The sequence below is a fragment of the Mesitornis unicolor genome, unplaced genomic scaffold, assembly GCF_000695765.1.
Source record: "Mesitornis unicolor isolate BGI_N332 unplaced genomic scaffold, ASM69576v1 scaffold8529, whole genome shotgun sequence".
Taxonomy (NCBI): Eukaryota; Metazoa; Chordata; class Aves; order Mesitornithiformes; family Mesitornithidae; genus Mesitornis; species Mesitornis unicolor.
This window is the reverse complement of record NW_010207927.1, coordinates 17831-44290: the sequence shown is the minus strand read 5'-3', so window position 1 is coordinate 44290 and position 26460 is coordinate 17831. Positions and strand designations below refer to the sequence as shown.

At 49.3% G+C, this 26460-nt stretch overlaps 1 protein-coding gene across 1 annotated transcript; it reads right to left on the bottom strand.

Annotated features, from left to right (window-relative positions):
• Positions 1 to 24437, bottom strand: COL6A2 (collagen, type VI, alpha 2). The gene is made up of 27 exons (XM_010192305.1): positions 24303 to 24437; positions 22778 to 23376; positions 22178 to 22198; positions 21398 to 21463; positions 20996 to 21049; positions 20839 to 20883; positions 20703 to 20729; positions 20404 to 20430; positions 20262 to 20306; positions 19065 to 19118; positions 18611 to 18673; positions 18331 to 18393; positions 17330 to 17419; positions 16419 to 16481; positions 15924 to 15986; positions 15723 to 15785; positions 15122 to 15184; positions 14643 to 14693; positions 14023 to 14058; positions 13577 to 13639; positions 13280 to 13342; positions 12962 to 12997; positions 12709 to 12754; positions 11989 to 12141; positions 11278 to 11730; positions 10455 to 10493; positions 1 to 1575 (listed from the first exon to the last, which is right to left on the bottom strand). Exons 1-27 carry the CDS (start codon positions 24406 to 24408, stop codon positions 968 to 970), a joined length of 3060 nt encoding a protein of 1019 aa, XP_010190607.1. The 5' UTR covers positions 24409 to 24437; the 3' UTR covers positions 1 to 967.
• Between the last annotated feature and the right edge of the window lie 2023 nt (positions 24438 to 26460).

The window sequence follows — 26460 nt, the reverse complement described above, 5'->3', positions numbered from 1 at the left end:
AGGGTGAAAAGAGTTTATTTGTTTATTTTTGCAGACAGCATATTCAAGTTCAAACCTGGGCATTGCTCAGCAGATGCTGGTAGGAAGAAGGCACCATGGTTGCTTTGAGCACTTTGGGATAACAGAGAGGCAGCTCCAACGGCTGCCCAGTATTTTGTGAGATGCTGGGAGGCATGCTGACCCTCTCAGTCAGGACTTTGGGTGCAGTAACAAATGAACAGGTTCTGATGAAGGTCAGAAGGAAGCAAAGGAGATATGGTCCACAGGAAAACAAAGACCTTAAAGATGATCTGTGAAACTTAGGATAGATAGAGCCCCAAAAGGAGCACCTGCAGACAACTATAGAAAGCAGCAAAACCCCTCACCATCCTTTTCCTCCTGGAAAGAGAAGCAAGCCACCAAGGGCCATGCAAAAGGAAAGCAAATCACTGGTCTTTTCAGGCAGCATGTGACGTGTCATAAACTCACTCAGTTCTCTTAGGGCAGAAGTAGCGAGAGAACAAAAAAGATGAGATAATCTGGAAAAGGGTTTGCTAAAGAACAGGGGATGTCACAACTGTAAAGCTCCTCACAGGACGCTGAGGGATACTGAGAGTTTTTGAAAATTAGAGATGATCATTTGTCCTGCTACACTGGAAAGGTTTCTCTCTTTTCCGACAAGCCCTCCTAGGATTACAGTACGTACACAAGGCATGGCTTAGTATGTGTAAAGCTTTACAGAAGTACGTCGTATGGCTCTGTATCCTGCTTTGGTGTTGGTTTTAATTAGCACCATAAATGTAAGATACATGATTTTTCATCATGAAAATCAAAAAATAACTCTGGATTTTGGCTAGAAAGGAGGACCCAGAGGGCAGCTCTTCTGGGCCAGCTCAGAGTTGCTAGCAACCATACAGAGGGAAGAAAATGAAACAGGTAATATCAGGGGTGTGTATACTGGTGGGAGGAGGACGTGCATTCCCTTCATTTAACATATCCACCTAATGAACCTGTCAAAGAAGCTGGGCTGGGAGAGGCTGTCATAGTCCTTCTCCCGGAAGATGGCTGCCCTGTCCCCAAGGCCAAGCTTCAGAAGGACATCCATGTCTACATCACTCCCGAGAGCCACTACCGTGGGCATGACATCTTGCTTCTTCATGGAGTTGATGGCCTCCTCGAGGTTCTTGCTTCCTGTGATGCCGTCAGTGATGAAGACAAAGGAGAGTTCAGCATTGCGCCGGGCGAGTCGCTGCCCATCTCCCGGGCTGAGCACGATGTTGTTGATGGCATGTATGATGGCTGACCCGATGTTGGAGGATGAGTCCAGGTACTTGATCTGTGCCAGGGCATTGGAGATTTCTGTCAGGTTGTAGGTCAGTGGGAAGACCACATTCTGGTCCCTCTCACTGCCGTACTGCAGCAGTGCAATCCGGGCATTCATGTTGTCGCTGGTGCTCCTGGCCAGTGTGAGCTGTCGGGCTACATCCTCCACAAAGTGGTGGGCTCTGTGGAAATTCTGCTCCCCGATCCTTTCAGAGCCATCAAGCAAGAAGACGACGTCAACAGGACGCTGTGTGCACTGGGCCACTGCAAGCTCTGCAGGAAGAAGAAAACAAGAGTTGGGAGGATTAAGAAATCCTACAGGATAAGGTTTGGCCTTGCCTCAGGCAGTTTGGGCTGGAGTCACCTCCGTGCATCTTTGTTCAAAGAAGGACCAGCCCCACTCTGCTGCCAAAGCTTGTCTTTGCAGCAGGTAATGTAGGAGCTTTGCTTTTGATTCCCTCAGCTCCTGGGCACTAGGTCTTAATGAATTAATTCTGGGCCCTATGACAGACCTCCATGAGATTAGACAGGTCTGTGCATCTCAGCCCCAGAATTATATCCACTTTCTTGTAGCAGTGCCCAGCTCTTATCTGTAAGAGGAATATCCAGAGATTAATGGCAGGCAGTGTTTGCAAACCTCTTGGTTACTTCTAGAGAGTGGTTTACTTTCAGAGTTACTCTTCACACACAGATTTGTAGGGTGAACGCTGTTTTCATACCTTTCACCCAGATTAGTTTAATCAGCAACCACTAATTCCTGAAGAGTTTATAAAGGTTAGGTCATGTGGTTGGAAAACAAGACTACCCTTGTCAGTGCACCTGTTCATAGTAAAGCAGCTTTTGTGATACATAACAGACCAATATTTCAGTGAAACACAGTGGGACGTTGTTCTTTAGTCACTCAGAACAGCGCCTGTCCACAAAGCAGGCATGTGAGCATATGAATATATGCAGTAAATGAACTCAGAAATAAAATGAAGAAAATAACTATCTTTGGAGTCAGTTCTTAGTTAGGGACCGTTATTTCATCCCTTTGCACTAGTTATGCGTATCGTATTTGGTGTTCCTCTGCGTGCACTGTGTTTTCAAGAAAGACTTCCATTTCTGCACTGTTGAATTTTCTTCTTCTTTTGAGTTTCCTTCTCTGCTGAAAGCACTGGTCAGGAATACAATTGCGATAGCATCCATTCGTGATGGCCACCCCCTGAGTGGGTAGTGGCCGAATCACTGTCAAGCAATTCTGTGGCTCTAAGACGGAATCTCAGAAAGGTGGACTCCTGGAGCCAATGTCATGTTGTGTTCTGTGACAAGGAACAGATTCTGGAGAAACCCCAGCTTGAGTATCCATTTCTGGCAAAGAGGGGTAACTTTTGGAATAGGAGTAGCACATTAGGTTGAATTTCCATACTATGTAAATCCAGCTTGACAAAGTGCTTCCTCAGTGCTGAACTCTGTTACACGTGGATTCAGCATGGTGAGTGCTGAGCTGCTGTAATTCCTTATATGAGCTGAGCAACAAATATATAATTGTTTAGTATATTAGCACTATGTGTGTAGTCAACATTTGCCAGATAGCTGAGTCGTATTTTAAGCAAAAAGATACAAGCACTTTTGAGACTACAGAGACAGTGTTCAACATGAATCCAACAGCACAAGATAGTGTAACTGAAGCTCTTATGGTGCATACCATTCATTATGCTTGCAGACTATTTGCCACTACTTCCATCCATGATAAAACAGACAAACTTGATGCAGGAACTTCTGCTGGTACTTGTGGTTTAACCTAACTGATTGGACATAGCAAAAGTCCATGGTTATTTCTGTATCATGTTCCTGACCTTGTAGACTGGCGTTTCTCCTTAGCCCACGCTGTAACACATATCTACAATGACTGCATGCCTTGAATGGTGTTTACTGTACACTGTCTTTCTGCAACACCAGTTCTGACTGCAGTAGAAACCAATCTCCAAGCAATGCTTTATCCCCCAAGAGTTTTTTGAAGATCGGATATCCAAATTCACCCATTCTACTCCACTCCTTTAAAGCCATAAAGGTAGGTACTCACCTCCGCAGAGCCTTCCTTGAGAAATGCTGTCTAAAGGCACATTGACACAGCAATTCCTGGTACACAGGTGCTGCTGTCACAAGGATATTTTGCCTTGGCAGCGCCTGCACTCCTGGTCCTCACCTGCTCTGTGTAGGCGTGGAGGGGAAAAGGCAGGATGGCATGTCCCTTGCAAGCACACAGTCTGAAACTTAACCAGGAGTCTGCAAAAGTGGGTGGGAGCAAGGGCTGCATATTGTCTTGGACAAGTCTGACCAGTCTATCTCTCTTCTTGTCTACACATAGTCATGTCTCCTGAAATGACAAGCAGGGTCCACCTGCCTCCCACATGACCTGAAGCAAGCCTTAAGAGCTCCTAGTTAACCAGGCAGCAGCTGAGAGCAGCATCACTCTGTAGAGCTCCAGTGGCAGCGTGATGCATGGCCGGCTCTCCAGGCAGCCTCTGCTGCAGGAGCACTCCCTCGATACTCCGCTTGCTGCTCAGCCCTCACAGCTGGAGAGAGCTGCCTTCCAGCTGTGCAGTAAGATGCCACTACATATTGATGATGGAAATCATGGGCCCTGTTTATTCTAAGATAGGATGCACTAGGACATGAACCATCTGGAGACCTTGGTGTAAGCAAACACTTGCTCTATATCTTGTGCATCCTTGACTAGAGTAGATAGGCTCTCAGAAGCTATTTGGCATATCAGCAGACAACTGATAAGGTAAACTTTGAATGAACAAGCCTCATTAGCATGGCAAAACCACACCTCTAGAGAAGAAAAAACCCCCCTGCTCACATAAGCCCACCCTTCACTGAGCATGCATGATAGAAAAAAGAAACACTACCACTGTGTTTCTGAAACATAGAATTAGTCAATCATATAGGTAAATGATATTGGTATTCACAGAGATAAGGTAGTTTTGCAAATTTAGGTGTATAAAGGAACTCCTGTAGCTCAGGGAGGGTGTGCTAGCTTTACGGAGTTACTGCCTAGCACCCATCTCTGCACAGAAATGCAATAAAACAAATAGCTCGACCCTGTGTGTCTAATGGATTTTGCACACTGGGTAAAAACCCCTGATTTTTGGGACAACAATATGAATTATCCCATGGGAATGTAACATATATGTGAGCAGCGCAGCAAAACCTTGTGTTTGTCCCATTCAGTGACATGCTTTGGTTGCAGCTTCTTCCCATTTCTGAGAGGCTGAGGACCATGTACCCTTCACTGTGGCAAGGAACAAGATTCTCGTCCTTAACTGGGAGATAAGTTCTTGGAGGCACCACCATGAATTAGGCCAACTAATCTTCATGTCATGCTTTTAATTGGCATACTGGTCCTTCTCATGTGGCTTACAGCAAGGCATGAATGCCTGTGGCTCACCGTACTGCACCCTGTGTACTAGGACACAGCTGAGGATGTTCAACAGAGGCAGCACAAAAACCAGAAATACCATTGATTTTTCTGCCATTAGCAACCCAAGTATTTACGTGCATGAGCAGAGTAACCTCACCCATTCACGCTATCTTCCTGCTGCTTCTAAAACCTGGGTAACTTGTATTTCCTCTATTGTTTCACAGTGTTGACAGTGAGATGGGGACTGACCTCCCAGCCCTTTCTGGAACTTCCCCCTTTCACCACCCCTCCTGTATCTCTGGGGAGGTGTGGACTGTCCTTTCCCTGACTCCTGATCTGTGTCCTTCCTTTGACCAAGATCTTCACTGAAGGAACCACCACTGCGATGAAAGCTATCTGGTTTTATCAGAGGGATTAGCCAGGATTATGTTACAAAACACCACTACACCCACTTGCCTCTGTCTAACAAGGGCCAACACAAATACTGCTTAGGCAAAGAGACATTTTCTCTCTTTTTTTCTTTCCTCATAATGAGTGCTGAAGATTTTTGAGAGGTAAACAACTTTGTTTCCAATGTTGTACTTCTTTGCTAGGAAATATTTCCAAAGGAAATGAAATAAAGAGCCACTGTGTGATGAAATGAAATAAACACCTCCTTTCCTGAAGTCTTGTCAAATACTCCCCTTGTTCATCAAGATGTCCCAGCCCTGAGATGTTCTCCTCAAATCAATGGTTTTCTGGGGACTTTTCCTCTAGCTTCAAGGCTGGAGCAGCTTAACTACTCTGAGTTCAGTTCTCTTACTTGCATCCCAGCAAGGGAGCCTGGCTTTTCACAGAGTATATGGAATATGTGGATTATGACCAGACACTAGCATATGGCCTCAGACACAGGCAGATCCTTTTGCCTTCACCTGAAATCCTGAGTACATAATTTAAAGCTCTCCGAACAATTTCCCCTCCATTATCCATCAACATCAGAGTTCTCTGAGCTCCCTGTCCCTATAGACTGGGAGCTAAAAGTGCCGAAGCCTTGGGAGAAAGGCTATTTTTGTGCAGCGCATCTGACCTGCTCATGTGCTGAGCGACACAAACACCTCCCCCGTGTGCTGGCTGCCGGACAGCTTCTAGCCTAACCTGGCAAGCCCCAGCCGTTGAGAAAATGGCAAGAATTTCCAAGTGGGCAAGTTCCTCCTTCCAGTTCCCATGTCTGAGCTTGACAGCTGGCTCCACTTGGCACAGCTGGAAACATTACAGCCCAACCACATTTTTTAAAACGGTACATCTCCCTTCTGCCCATTAAATATCACATTTGCTCAGTATACTTTATTGCAATAATACCATGTCATTTAGAGAGGCTGCGAAATTCACTTGCTGGCAGCAAACACTCCTACTCTTGTGTCTGCACACAAAATGCCATCTTCTCTTCTTATGGCTTGAGAGGGCAGTAGTTATTCTGGAGGCAGGAATGGCAGTCACCTGCCTGACTTTTTGTGAAAACCCGGGGCAGGTTAGCTTATGGAAACATTTCTCATCTAAACGCACATACCTGCAGCGCAGATGGTGGGACTGTAGTCTCTGAACCAAACTAGCACTGGGTATGGACCAAATGGGTTATACTACAGGTTTAAATACTTGCTTTTAAATAGCTCACATAATGCATCAGAGCTCTGTCTCTTGTACATGAACAGGTATGTGTTGCTAATTAAGACAGAAGAAACACAAATGTACAAGCAGAGAAAAAGGTAGAGGGAGCTCATACAGCTTCTGAGAGAAGCACTCCCCAAGTTTTGGAGCTCTTGATGGAAAGCCAGGGTTGCTCCCTCTTCCGTACTGTTTGCTCTTTCCCCTCACTAACCCCAACTTCCCATCAAATGGTTGTAGAGAGAAACCCACTGCGACAAGAGGAGATGCATGTTGCTTTGCCAGTCTTGCTGCACAAATGGTTTGCAGGACCCAAAAAGAGCCCTCACAGTAACCCAGCAAAAGGATGCAGAAGATGCTTCAGAAGCAGTCAGCAAATGCATATGTAGGAAAGCATGGGAAAAGCACATCATTAGGCTCTCTGCAAATGAGGGACTGCCTCTGGCCCTCAGCCATGTGTGTGGTGGCAGCCTCCTTGGTGGAGTCTCGTGCTCACGCGTGGCTGAGGGCTGGGGCATGTGAGCTTGCCAAAGCAGGGTGAGAGCATGGGAGGACTGGAGGAGAGCAGCATGGCTGGCTCTGAGACCGAGGCAATGCAGCTCCTCTGCAGAAAAGCAGTGGGCAAAGCAAGAGCATCTCCTGACATCGCTGGAGAAAGCTGCCATGCTCATCACCCAGCCAAGCCAAAGTGGACCGCCCCTTGTGTCCCATCCCTGACTGAGCGCAATCAAGCTGCTTCACTGCCTGTGTTTCTCCTAAACTAAAAGCGTCTACCAATGTACCTGTCCCCTCTGCCAAAAAGACACTCCAGAAAAGATGATTAACACCTCTGCTCAACCTCTGCCTCCACCTGCTTCATGCGATCTCTAACGGAGATATCAGCAAAGCCCTAGCACAGTTTCTGGGTCCCCCACAATCTCGCTGTGCACCATTTTGAAGGTGTCAATGAACAAGTCCATCCACTCTTGCCGCTCATTTCCAGTGGCAAACTTGGCTTTTTCGGCGGTAAAGGCCAAAGTGGCCACCAGCTGGGTGTACATGCTGGGGTCCTGGGTTTCCCGCGTGGAGTTTAGGAACTGGGCGATCGAATGTATGGTGCTGGGGAAATTTATGTTGACTCCCTCTTCCATGGGGCGGAAAATAAGTGGGTTTACGTTCCCAGGGTTCCTGTCATCTGCAAGTGAGCGTCAAAAGAATATTTTCAGGGCTTGCTAGCAATGGCTGTCTCTAAAAGTTACCTGGCTTTCCTAAATGCACTGCACCAGAGAAGAACAGAGCTAACGAGGACAGAGGAGTAAAGACCAAAGCCAGATTTTAAATCTTTCTGCCACATTTATGTGTGAGGAACCATGGGATTTGTACTTAAATCACCCACTCATCAACTGTGAGACCTCAGAAAATTGCATGAAACCATAACTGCTCAGTTCCTTGCCACCCATCCAGCATAGGCACAACGGAGAAAGAGCAGTGCTTAGGAAAGAGGGCCATGGGGTCCAGTTTCTTTCTGCACATGGGATTCAGCCATCATGTAGCTTTGAACTCTGCTATGTGCAAACTGTACTTATGATGCTGTACAGCCAGAAAGATATCTAAGGGACAGCATTATGTGAACTCCTTGCTCAACTCGCTGCACTTTGGCTAGAGTCACTGCCCTGCGGTCTGCAATGCTCCTGTGAGGTGTCTGGGCTAGACAGGACCCTACGATCCTCCATCTCCACGCGTCTGTGCTGAACTTAAATTCAAATAACATCCCAAAGCTCAAAGCAAAGCCTTTTGTGTGGGTTAGAAAAAGCCTCACAGAGCGTCATGCAGTTTCTATCAAAGCAAGTGGTCAGTTCAGATTTGCTCAGCATTTAACCCATTTAACACTCCAGCATCCTGTTAGCACCGCAGGAATCGATGGAACAGGAAGACAAAGGTGTGCCCTGAATGCAGGAAAATCTGCATTTCCTTAGGCAAAGCACTGAGACACAATGCCTTCATCTGCAGATGTGAACTCAAAGTGGTGACGTCCCTGGGTCTGCAAGGCAGCAGGGTGGAAGCTGGGGTATATGTTGCACCCGTTCCTCTCTGTGCTCTGCTGACAATACCAAAGCTGGAGCTGGGGTACAAGCATGAGCAGTTGATTTGCTCCTTGCCAGGACTGCAACTCTGACAGCCATGGGGCCAAGAACAGGGCTGGGTGTAGCTACTTCCCTGACCTGAACCTGTCTGGCCTATGACTGGACACACGCATTGGATATGCATGAAATTCAGTCACGTAGCCTGCGAAGGGCACCATCTCGATCCAAAGGGTTTGCACGTGAATTGGCACCAACTCTTGAGATGTTCTGAGACAACTGGAGGAAGCTGAGCACTGAGCAAAGATGCCCCGGGCTCTGCCATATGCCTTATGTCACATCCTATTCAGTATCTTCCCTTGTCACTACGCAAATGTGATAATTGCAGATGATGACAGCAATGTACAGTGCGGCGAGTGGAAGATGCTTTGCCCAAAGGCCACAGAATCCCTGGGCATCACTTAAAACTTGGTCTACCAGACCTAGCACAGATCCTTGCACATCAGGACAACTTCTGCCCATGCTGAGATGGGTGCACTTTCACAGGAGGCTCACATCACTCCACCTCCCAAGTCCTCTAGGGTGCAGGTGCAGGGCCTACACTTGACATGACCCACCTACAGCATGGCTTGAGGGATTCAGCCAAGAGAGAACCCCCTCAGATGCTTCCTGAAGCCACTTCTGTTCTGGTTCCCAGGACCAGCGAACTGTTCTCACCTTGCATTAAGAACAGAAACACCAAGAGCACTACAGGGAAAGCACCATCAACTTCACCTTGCTTTGGAGGGCTTTGATAACCCAAGCCTAGGAGAACATGAGTGTGCCACTGCTTGCATCAGTCCCTCTCCTGCAGTGTTCCTCAGAAACGTGGAGGTTGCAAAGATCAAAACCTTTGAAGTCACCTGAGCAGTCACCAGTGTGGCATGGGGAAGTCATCTCCTCATGCATGGATCCACAGGACAAAGCTCCTCAGAGGACACTGCAGAGGAGCCCGTGTGGATAGCTCAGCATCATGGTTGGACATTGTGCTCTCTGCATGGCCAGGTGCAAACACTCAAAATACTAATGAGAGATTTTAGATGGGAATAATTATATCTTTTCTGTCTTCAGTTTTCTGAGCATCCTGGAACCAGTTTTCCTTTGCTGTGCATGGAATTGAAGGGACTTATTTGAAAATGAAAGTTGAGATGCTGTATAATACTGAGTCAAGGCTGAAGACTTACACAAAAACATTCATGGCAAGAGTACAGATAAAAACTACATGAACAGGCAAAACTTTGTCCCCTATAAGCTTTGTGTATATCAGCAAATAGTGCATCTATTCTATTTAAACAGGCACAGAGACTCAGACAGACAAGATCTCTAGGAATTCAGGTTGCAGATCTGCCTCTTAACAAGCAGGATGTGATCAAGTAAAGCTTCCTGCAGTAAACAGCAGCTATCTCCTTCATACCAGAGGATCCTTACAGCCTTTTTCCTTTAATCCAACACCCTGAGCTAATTGTTAATTAAATACAGCCAGCGTTAGAGAAGCCAAAGCTCTGGATCCACTATGGTGTCGTTTTCCAAACAGTCCCTACCCCCTGCTCTGCCCTCATTACTCCCAAGGTGCATCCTGCCCAGAGCTGCAGGTTGGGCACTGCATTTCAAAGGTCACATAGCGGAGAGGGCTAGGACCGGGGTTTTGACTTGATGTATAACAGAGACATTGAACAAGTGAGAAGTTAATTGCTAAGTTTGGAGGTCAAAGCCTGGTGGCTCCCCAGAATTGGGACAGGGAGAAATATCAGGGCTGAGCCATGCTGGTGCACTAACACGGTGCACTTGTACCTACCTGCGCAGAAAACTCAGAGGGAAAGGAAAAGAGCAGGAAATGAAACCCTGGAGCCTCTCCTCACGTAAAATAGCACTATTTCCCAATCTCCTGCCATCCAAAGGGAATGAACAGGGTTGCACACCCCTCTCCCACTCCTGAGCCTTGTGCACTCTCTCCTGGACCTACCACTCTGTGCAGATGGCAGGAAGCTACTTGTAATGTTTACCTGTCTGGCAGGGCAGCTCAGGGCAGACGATCTGTGGATCTGGAAGGAAAAGAAACAAGGAAAACTGAGTGATGTGCTGTCATTCCCCTTCTCAGCCTGTGCAGTCAGGGTGGCAGGGCGAGGTCTCTTACAAGGTGAAAGGACTCCAAAGGACTGCCCCAAAAGGCTGGCCTGTATCTGAGGAAAGACTGTTTATCCAGGGCTACATAAAGGTCAGCCTCCTCCAGGAATGAACCAACTTATGAGCTACTGGCCAACTTGCTGGGACACAGCATCTCTGCAATCATTGCAATGCACCATATATGCCCCCGACCCCAAACCATGGTGGAGAAAACTGTGGGACCAGTAAGAAGGGCTACAAAGATGATCAAGGGAGTGGAGCATCTCCCTTATGAGGAGTGGCTGAGGGAGCTGGGTCTCTTTAGTTTGCAGAAGAGGAGACTGAGGGGAGACCTCCTTAATGTTTATAAATATTTAAAGGGTGAGTGTCACGAGGATGGAGCCAGGCTCTTCTCGGTGACAAACAATGATAGGACAAAGGGTAATGGGCACAAGCTGGAACACAGGAGGTTCCACTTAAATTTGAGAAGAAACTTCTTCTCAGTGAGGGTGCCAGAGCACTGGACCAGGCTGCCCAGAGAGGTTGTGGAGTCTCCTTCTCTGGAGACATTCAAAACCCGCCTGGACGCCTTCCTGTGCAACCTCATCTGGGTGTTCTTGCTCCGGCAGGGGGATTGGACTGGATGAGCTTTTGAGGTCCCTTCCAATCCCTAACGTTCTGTGATTCTGTGATTCTGTGAACTGTGCAAGGACAGGTACAGACCTGGGCAGAGCACGTCCTCCATCTTGTCAATGAATTCCTCTGCCACCAGGTCTGAGAAGAGCCTCATCTTCTGGACTCGCTGGGGTTCATTGCAGGCGATGGAGACCAGGGTCTCGCTCTGTTCTGGCTGATCAAACATGTCCCCAATGCCAATGGTGTTGACGACCACATCTCTACCGCAAAGTGCTCCTAGGTTCTTGTCATCATCCCGGGGGTCGTAGCGCCCATCTGTGATCACCACAGCAAACACTTGGGCTTTCTTTCGCCTGCTTTCCTTAATGAGCTTGTTGTAGGCAAACTGAAGGGCAGACGGTGTCCAGGTGCCTCCAGCGATCCACTCCAGGCGCTTCACTGCTTCCTTGAAGCTCGACAGTGAATCAATGCGCTCATCATCAAGCTTGATGGCTTCGAAGGTCCCCTCGTGACTGTACTGCACCACCCCAACACGGGCACCTGCCAATGAAGTGTCACATTACTTGGCTTTGCATCCTCAGTGAAAAGTGGAGAAAGTCAGTAACCTTTCATATTGGCAAAGAGCTGCCTGATTGGTCTAAAAAGCTGGGAAGGGAAGGAGGAAGAGCAGAAACTGCTGCAAAAATGCTGGAGAGATGGATTGCAGCTCAGGGCAGCTACAGACAAATGTGGAAGCTGGAGGAATCCAAGACCCTTTTTGTTTCCCTGTGCCCACTTCTGTCCCCACAAAGTCCAGACCTGTCTGTGACTTGGGGTCCTTGGCGATAGAGCCCAGCCGGCTGACCACATTGACAACAAAATTTTTCTCCAGGGTGAAGTTGGTGTAGCCAATACTCTCCGAGCTGTCTATGACGAACATGATGTCCAGGGCACCACAGCGCTTCTCACAGTCTGGGGAGAGAGACAGAAGGAGGAAAACACAAAGGTCAATGATGGTGAGAACAAGAGCCACCAGGGCAGAAAAAAACACCCATGGGAAGATGAAGACCGTTAGCATCACATCAAGCATCCACGGGGTTTGTGGTGCTGCCTGCAGCCAGGAGCATAGGGAGGATTTTTACATGCATCTTTCTGTTGATGTATATTGAAAGAAACCTTTTTAAACTTGCTGCGTAATACACTCTATCCTACCATCTGGACCATGCAACTCTATATTACAGCTCGCTGCTCCTGCAGTGGCAGAGCTAAATTTTGGGAGTTAAGCCAGGCTGCCTCTGCAGCACCACTGCACTCGGTGGGCTAGGACCAGGGTGAGCAGGGAAGGACCTCCCACAGCGTCTGCTGTGCAGGATCCAGTGGCAGAGCCCACTGTGCCAGCAGCTCCATGCAAAGGGCAGCTCACAGGGCAGTGCTCCCTCAAGGGAGCTCCTGAAGAAGGATGCAACCTCTGGTGACCCCCTTTCCCCATCTCTCAAGTGGTCACTCCCCTGCCCTGGGGAGAGGCGACAGTCTGCTCACCACAGCATCCGCACGTCTCTCGCACGTAGGTCATCACGTCGCAGTCCTGTCAACAAAGGGGTGCAGCGTAAATGCCTCCCTCCCCTTAGGCAGCATGCGTCCTCGCCACCCAGCCACCTTCCCACTCTGCCACTTCCCCCTCCTCTTCCCTTGGCTCCCGTGGGAAGTCAGGCAGCAGCAGGACCTGATGCCCTGTTTTGTTCTCAGGCTATGCATGACAAAGCACTGGGAGCAGCAGAGCAGCGCTACTTACAGTCAGGCCAGGATCTCCTGGTGGGCCGGGGCTCCCCTGTAAGAAGAGCACAGGGATTTCAGGCACAGTTTTCCCATGAGTTCACTTTCTGGGAACCAGATGTCAGAATCAGCAAAACTGTGGGTTTTTGCAGAGGTCTGCCATGGGAAGGGTAGGAAAGCCTTGGTGGGAGCCAGCAAACACATCTGGCAACTGGTGTCCCATCCAGCAAGCCCTGCTGCAGGGACACCCACTGGGGTCCTCTGGGCTTTAAAGCATCAAGGAAAAGCAGGGAGGAGAGGAGATCATTTGCTCAGATGTGATGGCATGTTACTGTACCTCGGGGCCTGGTTCACCAGTCGGACCACGGGGTCCAGGCTCACCTCCTGGGCCAGGATCACCCTGGGGAAGAAGCAAAGAAGGGTCAAATATTTCCCTGGCAAGGCTGGTGGTGTTCACGGCTCCTCCTGACCCCCTCGTCAGGCACAGCCCTGCCAAGTGCGATCACCAGCCTGCCATAGCTGGGCTTGCGGACACAGGGCAGGCAGGAGAACGGGCAACACCATCCTCAGCACATCTGGCACAGCTGTGGGAGAGGGATGCCAACCCAGTTGGTAGTATGGGGAGTCTGCTTACCGGTTCCCCCTTCTCTCCTTTGGTCCCTTGCACTCCTTTTGGTCCAAGCTCGCCTCTTCCTCCCTGCTCAAAGGAAGAAGAAACAGATCCAGCACAGAGCACATCTGGATGTGCTCAGGCAGAGGCACTACTGCTATGAGCCTGACAAAAACACATGCCTGTCTGGCCTGGGAGAGCATCTTCTAAAGAAGCAGCTCAGTGCCGAACAAATAAATGGTGTTTACATAGGCATTAGCTAAGAATAAAGAAGTTTTGCAAAGCATATTTCAGATGGTTTCAAAAGGAGATGAGCTTGGGAGATACACCCAGGCTCCATAGCTGCAGGAAAGAGGCAGCACAGCTACCAGAAGGACAGGGTCCTTAGCCACGCACTCAGAAGGTCAGGCAACAACTACTCTTCATTTCAGTCAGTACAAAAATCAGATGATGGAGACAAACACACTCACCTTGGGTCCTGGCTGCCCCTTCTCACCCTTGTCACCCTATGAAGAGAGAGGAAAGAGAGGTCAACATCCAACCAGTACCAGCTCCACACTGTGCACATGTTCATCCAAAACCTGCAGTAAGGGGCACAAAGCTAAACAGCAGGTGTAGCTTCAGGCTGATGGTTGGGCTGGTGGGTGCAGTCACCTCCCTGTCACCACTCTTGAGGGGACCATCTCTGCCACGAGGCTGATGGAGCTGTGGCCAGCTTCAGTCCCAGTGTCCAACACCCTCTCCCCTGTTGCGAGCTCCACATTTTTGTGACCCTGATAATTCTTCTTCCTCATTCCCTCTTCTCCCAGGCTGCTCAGCTCCAGCAGCAACCTCAATCAAAAGACATTTCCTCACTGCACGTATGTCTGTGCTGGAAGAGACATACTTACCTGTGGTCCTCTCGGTCCAGGGTAGCTAAATCCAGGTCTGCCTCTGTCCTCTCCCCTGTTGCGAGCTCCACATTTTTGTGACCCTGATAATTCTTCTTCCTCATTCCCTCTTCTCCCAGGCTGCTCAGCTCCAGCAGCAACCTCAATCAAAAGACATTTCCTCACTGCACGTATGTCTGTGCTGGAAGAGACATACTTACCTGTGGTCCTCTCGGTCCAGGGTAGCTAAATCCAGGTCTGCCTCTGTCCCCCTTTGGTTAAAAAAAAAAAAAAAAAAAGACACATTAGAAGCCAAATCTGACCTTTTTGACCTGGCAATGCCAGTGACAGCGAAAGCTGTTTTCATCTTCTTTCAGGGTGAGACATCACCGGGAGCTGTGACTTCTGCACCTGGCCCTGAAACATTGGGAATGGCTGTGCAGAGCAAAGCTTTGCAGGGTCTTGGGGACACTGCATGCCAGGGACACTCCTGAATCCATGCAGGGTGAGGAGTGTAATCAGAGTTGCCTTGGCTAGAGCAAGACCTATATATTTGTCAACAGGGAGGCTCAGGTTTGAGCCATTCTGCTTCCAAGGCACACAGATTCCTGCAGTGGAAACTGCCTTTTTTTTAATAATTAAAGAAAAGCAGCACATCAAAATACCTTTTCAAATGCAGAGTTGTGTACAGGTACTTTACCTTTGGTCCTGGCGGTCCAGCATCACCTCTTGGGCCCAAGTCACCGGGGTCCCCACGCGATCCCTGCAGGATAGTGTTGGGGAGAATGGAGGAAGCTGGTGAGGATGTTCCCTGCAGCTCCCCAGCCACACAGGGGACCATGCTGGAGAAACCAGCTCATGAGATGATGCCATGAGACCACATCCCCTCCCAATGAGGTTACTGTGACAGTGACTGATTCAGCACTTGGGTTCCCACATCCAGTGTCACATCACTACAGCCACAGTGGGGTGCTGGACTAAGCACAGACTCAGGAAAAATGGGTGTCTGGGAAGCCCCATCTTTCCTCATCCCCGGACCTGATCTGATGTGATCCCTTCCATGTTGTCATGGGAGCACCTGGGACTGGGAGTGATGGAGAAGCAGGGACTCTTGAGTTCTGCAATTTCTCCTTGGCCTGCAAGGGGCTAGTCAGGGGCTTCTGGGCTACTTTTTAAGCCTGCCTGAGAAAAGGTCAGACAGGCTCCCCTCAGGGGACACAGTGCAGCCAGCTTGTGACAGCAGGGAAAGCTCTCACCACAGGAGGAGGACACTGTCACATAGATGCCCCAGGGTGACTTACTATATTGCCTGGCTCTCCCACAGCACCTGAAGGGCCTCGGGGTCCTGGAAGTCCTTGGTCTCCCTGCAAAGCAAGATGCAGGAATGTACAGAGGCAGGTATAGGCAGGTGGGCACGAGGAGAAAAGCCAAGCAGGCTGCCCTGGACGGTAGCAGTGCTCTCCCTCTCTCCTGGCTGTCACCAAGCCCTGCTCCATGCTTACCCTTGCTCCCTTGCTTCCAACCTCACCGGGCAGGCCACGGGAACCCTCTGGACCTGGATCTCCCTGTGAGGAAGGTAAAGATATTCCTGGTGTTTCCAATGCTGTTTGTGTGCCTGGCAGGACACAAACTCAAACACAGCTCCTTCTTGGAGCAAGGAGGCATGGTGCTGTTCTCAAATCTGGTGTTTCTTGGCTTGAAACACAATGTCAGGATAGCGTGCCCTCTGAACATGTCTCTTAGCCTTTGAACATGTCTCCTTTGCTGGCTTTCAACCCTTCTCTGGATTAAGCCCTGGAAAAGGAGGCTGTATGTGCTGCCACCAGGGCAGGCAGTGGGCACAGTGGGAGCAGAGCACACACACACAGAGCCCACGGGGATCTGCAGTTCCCAGCTCTGGTGCTGGACACTTCATGGCTGGGCAGTAGTGCATCACACACACCAGTCCTGCGCACCTTGGGCTCACTTGCAATGGTCTGGGCAGTTGCTTTACTCACCCTTTCTCCTTTGGCCCCAGGAGTGCCTTTGCCACCTTTTGTCCCTGGATCTCCACGTCGACCCTTGGCGAGACACAGGAAATGACATAAATGGGATGCAAAGATGGATGCTACCTGAACAGTGATGACCAGCTGCCCTTTCTTCTCTTTCCTGTACCCCAAGAGATGTCTCCTTGCCTCCTTAGCAAGGGGAGCAGGGGTGCCCATGCTGGTACTGCTTGGGGGATCTTGTCTTTGGCTTTTGGGAAGCACAGCCAGATTGTTCTCTCCGAAGGGTGGTCACCACAGTGACCACAAACACTGGTGCTTCATTCCCTCAGGATTAAAGGCTCTGCTTTACTTCCAGCTCATGCGGCGTTGCTTTCCCCACCAGATGACACACAAGGCAGCTAGGTCCCAGCCTCCTGGTGCTGGTGGAGCCATGCTGCTGTATTCTGCTAGGGAACATCATCTCCAACCCAATCTCCAAATTTTGCAGTGCCCCATCTCATTAGATTGGGTCTGCCTGACACCACCAATATTGTGACACAGCTGCGATTTGATGCTGGCCTTTTCAGAGAGACTGTAACAGCCATCAGATCTTAACTCTGTGAGATCCTCTGAGAAGCCAGAGGTTTGGGGAACTTACTAGAGTACAGCCAAAGGGTCCTTGGGCACCCACAGAGGCATTTGTGTTTATGTGGGAATACACGATGCTTCACTAAGGTGAATTAGTTAACATCAGGTTTAGGATTATGGAATTACTGCACTATGAAGATGAGGGAGACAGGGAGATCAGCATCTGCATATCTTTTGGGATGCAGAAGGCAGGACAGCCAGGCTAAATGAGGCTGTTTCTCAGAGCTCATCTATGAAATTGCACCAGGCTCCCACGGTGTGCCCACTGTTCAGAGAGCTATTCAGACACTTACAGGCTCTCCTTTGGGTCCAGGAGGTCCTGCTTCACCTTTTCTTCCCTTACTTCCAGGAGGCCCTTGAGCTCCAGGGTTGCCTGGAAGCCCCTTGGAGAAGAAAAAGAAATGTTTGTCAGAAGAGAGGTCAAGGTGCACGCACTCCCCCTTGTGTCCTCTGTCAAGCAGTCCACCCTTGTGCAATGTGTTGCAATGTGTCTCTGAGCACACAACTGATACTTCCACACACCCACCAAGCCTGCATGTCAAAGGTGCATGCACAGGCTCCAGCCTTGGAGCAGTGTGAAGTTGTGTCATATTTTCTCCATCAAGTAGTGCAAAGGCGTGTCAGCTCTTCCTTACAGCATCTGTCCAGCCCTGCCTAAAGCTGGAGGGCTATTTCAGCTTCCTCTACTATGTCTGAAGAAACCCGTCATCAGTATAGCAACCCCTGTGGCTGTAAGGCCAAGTGCAGCGGGTAAAGCCTACATTGGATCTTTGAGCAATTAATCATTAAAGTTTACTCACATGAATAAAACTAGCCTTCAAACACTGGCAGTGCCACAAACATTAAGGGGGTCATGAAATTGGCAGGGGAAACCACGGCCAAACAGGGCCTTTCTACTCAGGGAAAGATGGGAGGAGAAAAAAAGATGCAGTGCAATGGATTGGCTAGAAAGGTAAATCCTCCTGAGTCTATTTTGCCTGCTTTTCTTTGCTCTGGACAAATGCTCAAGACCCATTCTCATTTTGCTCTGGGCAGCTGCAGGGATGTTGAGCCTCTCCTGTTGCCCACGGTGTTTCCCACTGCACTGGTGGGGACACACATGGCAGAAAAGCTTCCTTGACCACTCAGGGGTTTGTGCTTTCTCCATGCTGGCAGGTTAATTTGCAGAACCCCCAGGATGCCTTGGCAAGCAGTCATCTTTTTGTTGCAGCTGCCCCATGACCAGCAGCTGATACTGCTCCGGCTCCATGCCTTATGGAGCAGATCCTAGTAAGACACTGCTGCATGAACCTACCGGGCTCCCTTTTTCTCCTGGAGGTCCTGTGGGTCCGCTGCGACCAGGCCGGCCAGGATCTCCCTGAAACAGCCAGAAAGCAATGGTCATTGCCTGTGCCATCCGCATGTTGCTGTGCACCACTGATAGGCAGCTTGAGGAGCTTTTCCCTCAGCTCCTGTGTCTGGTGATGGGACCCAGACCCCAGCTAGGGGGTAATGAAGGATTTAAGAGTAAATTCATAGCTGTCCCCACTGGTGGCTTCTGCCCACTCTCTTCTTGCTACTCAAAGTACTTGTACCTTTATGCCTTCATCTCCTCTTTCGCCTTGGTCTCCTGCATCTCCTGGGTAGCCATCAGGGCCCTAGGGAGGAAAAGGACAAAGAACACCACATTTTGCAATGGCAACAATATGCAATTTCCCTGCAGAATAAATCAACTGGCTTAGAAAGTTGCTCTAGAGATTACAATATTTGTTGCTTGTTGCTAGTATTGATGAAAGGAGCAGTTCCTCCTCTCTATGTGGAGGGTAGGGACACTGCGGGACTTACTTGCCCATGGAAAGGAGGCACAAAAAATTCAGGCTGTGCTCCCCATTCTGGGTATCCCTGGCCTGGGATCAGAACATGCAACTGGTTGGAAAAAGGGCCAGTAACCTCTCATTGGCTGTATCTCTCTGCATGTGCAACTCATTCAGCAGCTAAAGTTGGGGCAATACCTCTGATGTGCCTAGTGAAAGAGTGAAGCGCTCCTACCTTGTCACCAGGGTCTCCCTTGCAGCCTGGTGGTCCAATTCTCCCCAGCTTGCCCTAGAGAGGTAGCATTCAAAAGAAGAACATAGAAGGGAAAATACAGCTTTTCCTGTTACAGTTACTAATTTTTGACATCATCTGCTGCCTGTACTTGTGATCAGAGAATAAATAGCAAGTGATCTCCTTAAGCAGGAGTGTGGTGTGCAGAGACAAATGGAGGAGCAGAAAGTAGGCAAAATGCCCTGAGTGGCTGCACGGGTGTTGGTGGGAAATAAAGTATGCTCATCCCACATATGTGCCCTGGGTGATGGACACGTCCCTTGAAGCTGGATTTGGTGGTCATTTGCGTCCATGGTGCCTGTCCTTCATTGTGTCAGAGCATCTCAGGTTCACAGGAACCATGGTGCCTGACGGGCACCATGAGAGCAGGAACTGCCTGCTCTGCATCCCAAAATGGCTTTGCTGGCAGCCCTTAGACAGCTCATGCTGGCTAGAGACTGAAGGGGACTGAAGAACTCTAGCGTTTTAGAGCTCCAGCGGGCATTTGAGGAGTGGGAAGAAGAACTGGTAATATCTCACAGATGTACTTGCCTGAGTATAAGAAAAGGTGCAGAGCAAAACCAATGTGTGCTGGCCAGCAGACAAAACCAGCTGAAATAATCTCAAACTAGGCCATGCACATCTGTATGGCATGCAGATCTAAGGGAGCTTGTGGCCCTCTACACTCACCATAGAGGTGCCAGAGGATTTCAGAGACTTTGTTACAAGGTACTTGAACCTGGATTTAAGGTTTTAATATTAAGAACAAACGTTCTTAAACAAACGTTTAGAGACGAAATTTCATAATCTGTGACAAACTGCCTTGAAAACCAAATGTCTGTGAAACTGTCTTTGTACATGGCCTGTAGGGGTCTCTAACACTCAAGATGAGATTTTTACACCCAGATGATCCAGCCGTATCATCTCCTGCAGCAGGACTGGCTAGGTCACACATCTGTGGCTTAAATTAATTCATTTCAAGCTAGCTCAACAGTTTCTACAGGACATACAGAATAATGTGCAAATAAGTTCATAGAAACCTCTGTCAGAACAAAAAGCTAGTGTGTGGGATGGGATGAACAAAAAACCTGTGGGGACAAGAAGGGGTAAAGAAATGAAACATGAAGAGCTGGGTGCTCAGGGAGCTCCCAGTGATGTTACCTTCTGTCCATCGGTGCCATTCCTGCCTGCCAAACCAGCAGCACCCTGGGGTCAAGGGGAGAAAGAAGAGCGATCAGTCATCTGCTAACATACCTCAAAGACTGGTAGCTGGAACAACATGCAAGCTAGAAAATGTCCTTACCCTTCGTCCATCAGATCCAATCTCACCCTGGGGGAAGAAGATGACAGGAGTCAGCCATTCTGCCTGCAGCCCTCCCACCCATTTAGCTCAGTAAAAACATCAACATTTCACAGGATCATAAGCAATGCCTGAAGGAGACAGACTTTGGGATGTCCCTGGAAATCCCTCCCCATGTCCACAATTACATATTAACAGGGTTGTTATTCTCCCCATTATAGCTAAGTTCTCCCTCTTTGCAACAGAAAGGTGTGCATCCCTTGTCAAGGGTCTCAAGAATCATTCTGTCTCTTCTTCCTCACCTTCTCTCCTTTCAGCCCTGGGACACCCTAGACAAAAAGAAAAGAAGAAAAACGATGTGTTAGTGCTGGGGGATCACCAGCTTTACTGAAAACCAACGAATGTGAAGAGCTCAGTCACCCACTATGGAATTCTTACCTTGGGACCAGGGTATCCGATTGGACCTTCAATGCCTGGGTCACCCTGAAAGGAAGAAGACACGAAGAGTTAGCTAGAGTGCTGCAGAGATGCGTCCCCAACTAATGCAGGGACAGCACTGCTGGCTGCAGTGGCAGGGGGACTTCCAACAACTCACCTGCCGTCCCTTCAGCCCAGGGGAGCCTGGCTCACCCATGTTCCCCTTTGCACCCTATGGAAAGAAAAAAAGCAATATAAGTCGGAGCTTGGTGCTGGCTGTGAGAAAACAGGAATTTCTGGGAGCATCAGGTTCACTGTGGCTGCTCCTACAGAGCTTGGGGCAGCATGCTGGCACAGCGGGACCTGCTTAATCCTGGGGAAGCCAGGGAAAGGCTGTATGGGGAGGGGAGCACAGAGAGCTGAGGACAGGAGAGTGAGACTCCTGCAAAAGTGAGAGTTATTTCCCACCTGGTTGCAACACCTGTGAAGGCTGCTGCAGCTGAGGTGGGATCTAGGGCATCCTGCAGCATCTGTGGCAGGCACTGACATTATCTTCTTGCCACAGGTTAGAGCGACTCACCTTCTGCCCTCGGTATCCTTTGGGACCAGGTGGACCTGCAATCTCCAGGCAGCTCATCTTGTAGCACTGAAATACAAAAAATTAAACAGGAGGTGTAACCATCGCGCTGCAGCAAGCCGACTGCTTCGTGGGGTGAGCCAACGCGCACCCGAATCTCAGCTCTGCACCACAGCTCTCCATGCACCTCTCCTTGTGACCACAGTGCTAAAATCTACCATGGCTCCAGATGGGTCAGCGTTAAGGCATCAACGTGCATGCAGAAAAATGCTGCCCGTAAATTAAAAGTAGAAAGCTGTCACAAGCACATTCATTATGGCTTGGCTGAGTCCAAACTGAAATAACAAGACTGGTAAGTGTCAGATGAACTGATGTGGGCTTGCTCTTCTGGGGCTATCAGGGGATGCACATGCCCTTTGGAGCATCACTCTGCACACTCCTCCCTAGGTATGGCAAAACCTGTCCACACGACAACAGCAGGGCAGGAGCTTCAGCTTGTGCAGCACCTACAAAACATGCCTCTGAAGTGATGAAATGAGTCCATTCAATAGACTTGAATTCATTGCAGGTGAAGGGGAGACAGAAAATGAAGAGTCCAGCATGTCATTTTAACCCCTGGGTAAGGGGATAGGCCCTCATGCTCTGCACTGTGAGCAGAGACTCATCCCATGCAGCTCACTGCAAAATCTGGCCTGCTGCTCTGGGATACAAGCTGGTCTTCTCTAAGAGAAGCAACTTAAACCTGTGTCATGTGGCAACCGCATAAAGATGCTGCTCACTCACCTCTCCGTAGGCTTCATGTTTCTGCAAAGGAGAAAAGAGGATAAACAGAATCAGTTAAGGTGGTCAGCCTCAAGACTAAAAACCGCATCACACCCTTGGAGGTGTGTGCGATACAGTAAAGCAGAGGAGGATGGTAAGGGTGCCATGGCTTTAAAGATGTTCTCAGCAGAGGCCCCGTTAACAGTGTCTCACAGGTGAGGCCTCAAAAACCATGCTGATGGTGTGCAGATGCCTCAGTGCTGCACATTCTTTCATTCACCCCTGGATGGGGAGCAGGCTGGGGTAGGGGTCTGGCCTTCAGCAAGAGCCAGGACCAGGGTGGCAGCCTGCCCAAACACGCTGGGGAACAGAGGCGCAAACCAGCAAGTCCTGGCTAAGCACCTAATCAAAGAAATCAGAGGTGCTCAAGACTCCCATAAGGGCTGAAAGAACAGAAAAAAAGGAAGAAAAACAAAACAGGGGCTTTTCCTTGCTAGAGGTGCTCTCTAGAGTCCTGCAAAAACCCACCATGGGGCCACTTAGAAAGCATCCCCCCTGCTCCACGCCCTGCTTCTCTTGTCCCCCCGTTGTCCTCCCTGCACCTCAGGCAGCACTCCGTACCATCGCTTGGATTATCCTGTCGATGGTGTTCACGTCGATGTCCAGGGTGTCTTTCTGCGTGATGGCGTAGTTGTTGCGGTACAGCTCGTGGGGCAAGTTGGCAATCTCCCGCAGTCCCTGCTCGTACACATTCTGGCTGGGGGCCACCGCAAAGAGCTTGATCCCCATGTCTCGCGCCCTCTCAGCCTGCACCTTCATCCCCCCGCAGGGGCTGCCAGTGACATGGCCATCAGTGATGACCACCGCAAAGTTCACGCCTGAGGCCATCTGGGTCTGGATCTGCTCCGTCATGTTGGAGATAGCACAGTCCGTGAAGGTGCCCCGACCAAGGTAGTTAATAGCGGACAGCCTGGGGAGGTATATGTCTTTGCTGCTTGTTAAAGGGCTGTAAATTTCCACCACATCTGAGTAATGAAGTCCACCAAACTGCCAAGTGATGTAGACTTGGTTCTGGTAGAGCTCACTCTCCAGTTTATCAATGAACACAGGGATGAACCGCTTTATTTGATCCACGAGGCTCTGGATAGGCATAGTCTGCAGAGCGACACTCTCCGAGGTGTCAATGATGAAGTACACATTGATGGGGCAGTTCCTCTTTTCTGCATGGAGACAATTATTCGAACCATGTCAGTGCACTTCATGCACCACTGCACCCTCTTTACTGTCCCCCAGAAACCTGGACCAAGAAGTATATACAGGCAGCACATAGAGGAGAGCACATAGAGTTGTGAAGAGAGCAAACAACAGCACAAGGTTCAGCTTCCTGCGAGGGCATTGCAGGTCTTACTAATCAGGAGTTATTTCCACCTGGACTGCAGGAAATGAGGAAACCGAGGGCTAAGCACCAGGTTTGAACAAAGAAGCACAAGGCTGTGACTCTTGGCTCTTCTGCAATAAATGAATGCCCTGCCTTCCAGTCTGCTGGTTGCTCTTTGATTCATAAGCATTTTCAAAAAGATCATACCCAAGTGCAATACTGGAAAAAGCACAAGTCACACCTAGCTCTAGCAGTAATATCTGTGTTCGGGTCAGATGACTCTCCAGTGCCCAGGACTTCAAAATCCTAAGATCTGCTTAGTACTGAATCAATCTTAAAAATAAACTTAAAAATCTTGCCATTTTTGACACATTTTTTCCTCTGCATTGCAACAGAAAAGTGCAGAAATAGTCAAATGGAAAGTGGACTATTTTCTGACATCAGATACAGAGCTGAGCTCTGGAGGCTCCCTGGTATTTATTACCACATCAGCTGGGAGAAGCCACCACTGGCAGATCCCAGCTCTTCAATCTCCACCTCTCTGCACTCCAATGAAACCTCGCAAATGGGACTTTCGGTGCAGGACAGTGTTCCCTACAGACAGATCACTGCCCCAGGGCACTGCCCAGGAGTGCAAAGGGGCAGGAGAGGTGTAAGGTGCCACTGCCAGTTCCTTGTGAGCAGGTTCTGCAACAGACCATAGCAATTGCTTTCGATAAAATTGCTGCCTACAAAGCAGAGAAGACACCCAAATTATCTGGTTCATACCTGCACAGGAGGTAGGACTGACCTCTCCAGAATCCCCATCAAACTGAGCATGGAGAGGAACTAGAACCACACAAAGTAGAGTGGAAAAAAAGGCTTGTCGGAACATCTCAGCAGTTCCTCTGGATATTTAGATGCCTGCAGGAGAACACAAGTTACATGTTAAGCACAATATACAACCTCCTAGCTCCACTGGAAAGATTCAAAGCCAGCCAATGTTCCTCGTAAACCTTTTGCGCGAAAAACAAGACCTTTCCATCACTGTGACACATTACTGCACCACTAATGTAGATGTTTATATTGACTTGAAAGATAAGCAATTAAAATACTTCCTTTGTTGGAGTACAGGTGAATGATTTAAAAGTGCCCTAGCTTCTCTGTCAGTCTGAAAGGAGGGATCAGGTGGCAGAGCTCTGGACAATGCATCAGAACCTTCTGATTACATGGTTTCTCTCCAGGTGTGTGTCTGACCGTCCCATGCCCACAATGACTCCATCACCCCTAAGCCACACAGACGTAAGCATCCATGACCCTCTCTTTGCCTGCTTGACCAGACCACCAGTGAAGGTATGCAGCAGGGCCTTTCCACCTCCAGCTCACCATGTGGGTGCGGTGATGCCTGTGTACACTGAAAGGGTACAAAATCCCTAGATTAACAGTGCTGCTCTGTAGCCTGCACAACCCATGGAGTGAAGGGATGAATAAACAAGCACTGGAAGAAGTGCACATCTTTAACATTCAACCCATCACTGGGCCTCTGAGGTCTAGCTGCACATGGGAGTATATTTTGTGTAGGGTTATGATAACCTCAGCAGCAGAAGAGTTAGAGATCTAGTCTGAAAAGTTATTGGGAAGCCTTCTTCCATGCTGAGCCTTGTGCATATGCTAACATTCCTGCAAGAGCCAGTGTTCAGGCTGGACTCTAGGTAAGGGAAGAAGAAACCCTCGTGCTCTTTGGAGATCTCCTGGGTGCATGGCACAAGAGATCCAACTTGAGGTGCGTAACAGACATGGCTCAGCAAAGCCCTCTGACATCAAGGGCCTCTCACGTGCCTCCAGCTCAGCACCCCAATATCCCTACCAAGTAGTTCATGAGCCCTTTCTCTCCCCCTCCAGCTCAGAGAGGCTGCACAGCTGTTTGCAAAGAGACTTGACTGTGGCCTCATGAAGTCCCTGCATCGGTCAGTGTGCCTCAATTTTCATTGCACTGCAGAGAACAGAAGCGGTATCATAAGGATAAAATACTTACTTTAATGCTAAAGGGGTATTTCAGTTAAGACCAAATTTTCCTCGTTTGTCCTCCACAAAGCAGAGCTGCAGGAGATCCTGATCTTTTGTAGGACAAAACAGCTTTGTGCTTTCAGAGAGCACCATTTTAGAGCCAGTCTTTCATGATGGCTGAGGAAGCTGCAAACATCAGCTTCTGGAGAGGCTGGGAGCACTGGAGGCTTAGGCCAAGTGTCTGACTCACAGATCACCACGTCCTGAGTTTAACCACCTCCCTCCCTCCCTCCTTCCCACCATGTGTCCGTGGGTGGGAAAGGCGCCGTGCAGAGGAGCTGCTCTCCACGGAGAGCTGTGGCGAGCAGTTAAACTGCATGGTCAACTAGGCCAGCCCTGGCACATGGCTGCCCGTGATGGGCAACCAGGGCCAGCTCTGGCACAGGGCTGCTCTGGTGCAGGGCTGCCCATGCCAGCAGCCCTCGGGGCTTTGAACTGGGTCAATGGTGGGGAGGCTGCTGGAGGCTCTTCTCCCCATCTAAGGGGTCTCCAAGGCTGGGGTGGGCAACAGTGCCTATTTGGTCATCCTCAGAGCACTACCAGCTGTTGGGATGCTATGGTAAATCCTGCAATGCTTGATATTTTCCTTAAAGCCCCACCTCCTGCTGCGACATGCTGAAGTAGAAATCCTAGATTTCACCAGCCAAAGGGTGCATTTCAGACTAATGCGTTTTCTGGATGTTGGAGACAATTTTTGAACACTGACAGTCCAGAAAACAAATGGAAAGAGCAAATTACAAGCTGACTCATTACATTTGAATGCTTGAGTCTGCCCACCATGGTCTTCACAGAATCACAGAATCACAGAACGTTAGGGATTGGAAGGGACCTCAAAAGATCATCCAGTCCAATCCCCAAAAGGGTCTTCCTTGACCCTTTT

Bases quoted from the DNA above. Each gene is read 5' to 3' on its own strand.
- COL6A2 (XM_010192305.1), bottom strand. From the start codon at position 24,408: ATGTTCCGACAAGCCTTTTTTTCCACTCTACTTTGTGTGGTTCTAGTT. The intron at 16,482-17,329 runs GTAAGTGTCTGA...TGTCTCGCCAAG, and splicing joins CTGGACCCAAAGGAGAGCCT to GGTCGACGTGGAGATCCAGG. The intron at 15,987-16,418 runs GTGAGTAAAGCA...CCTTCCTCACAG, and splicing joins CTGGGGCCAAAGGAGAAAGG to GGAGATCCAGGTCCAGAGGG.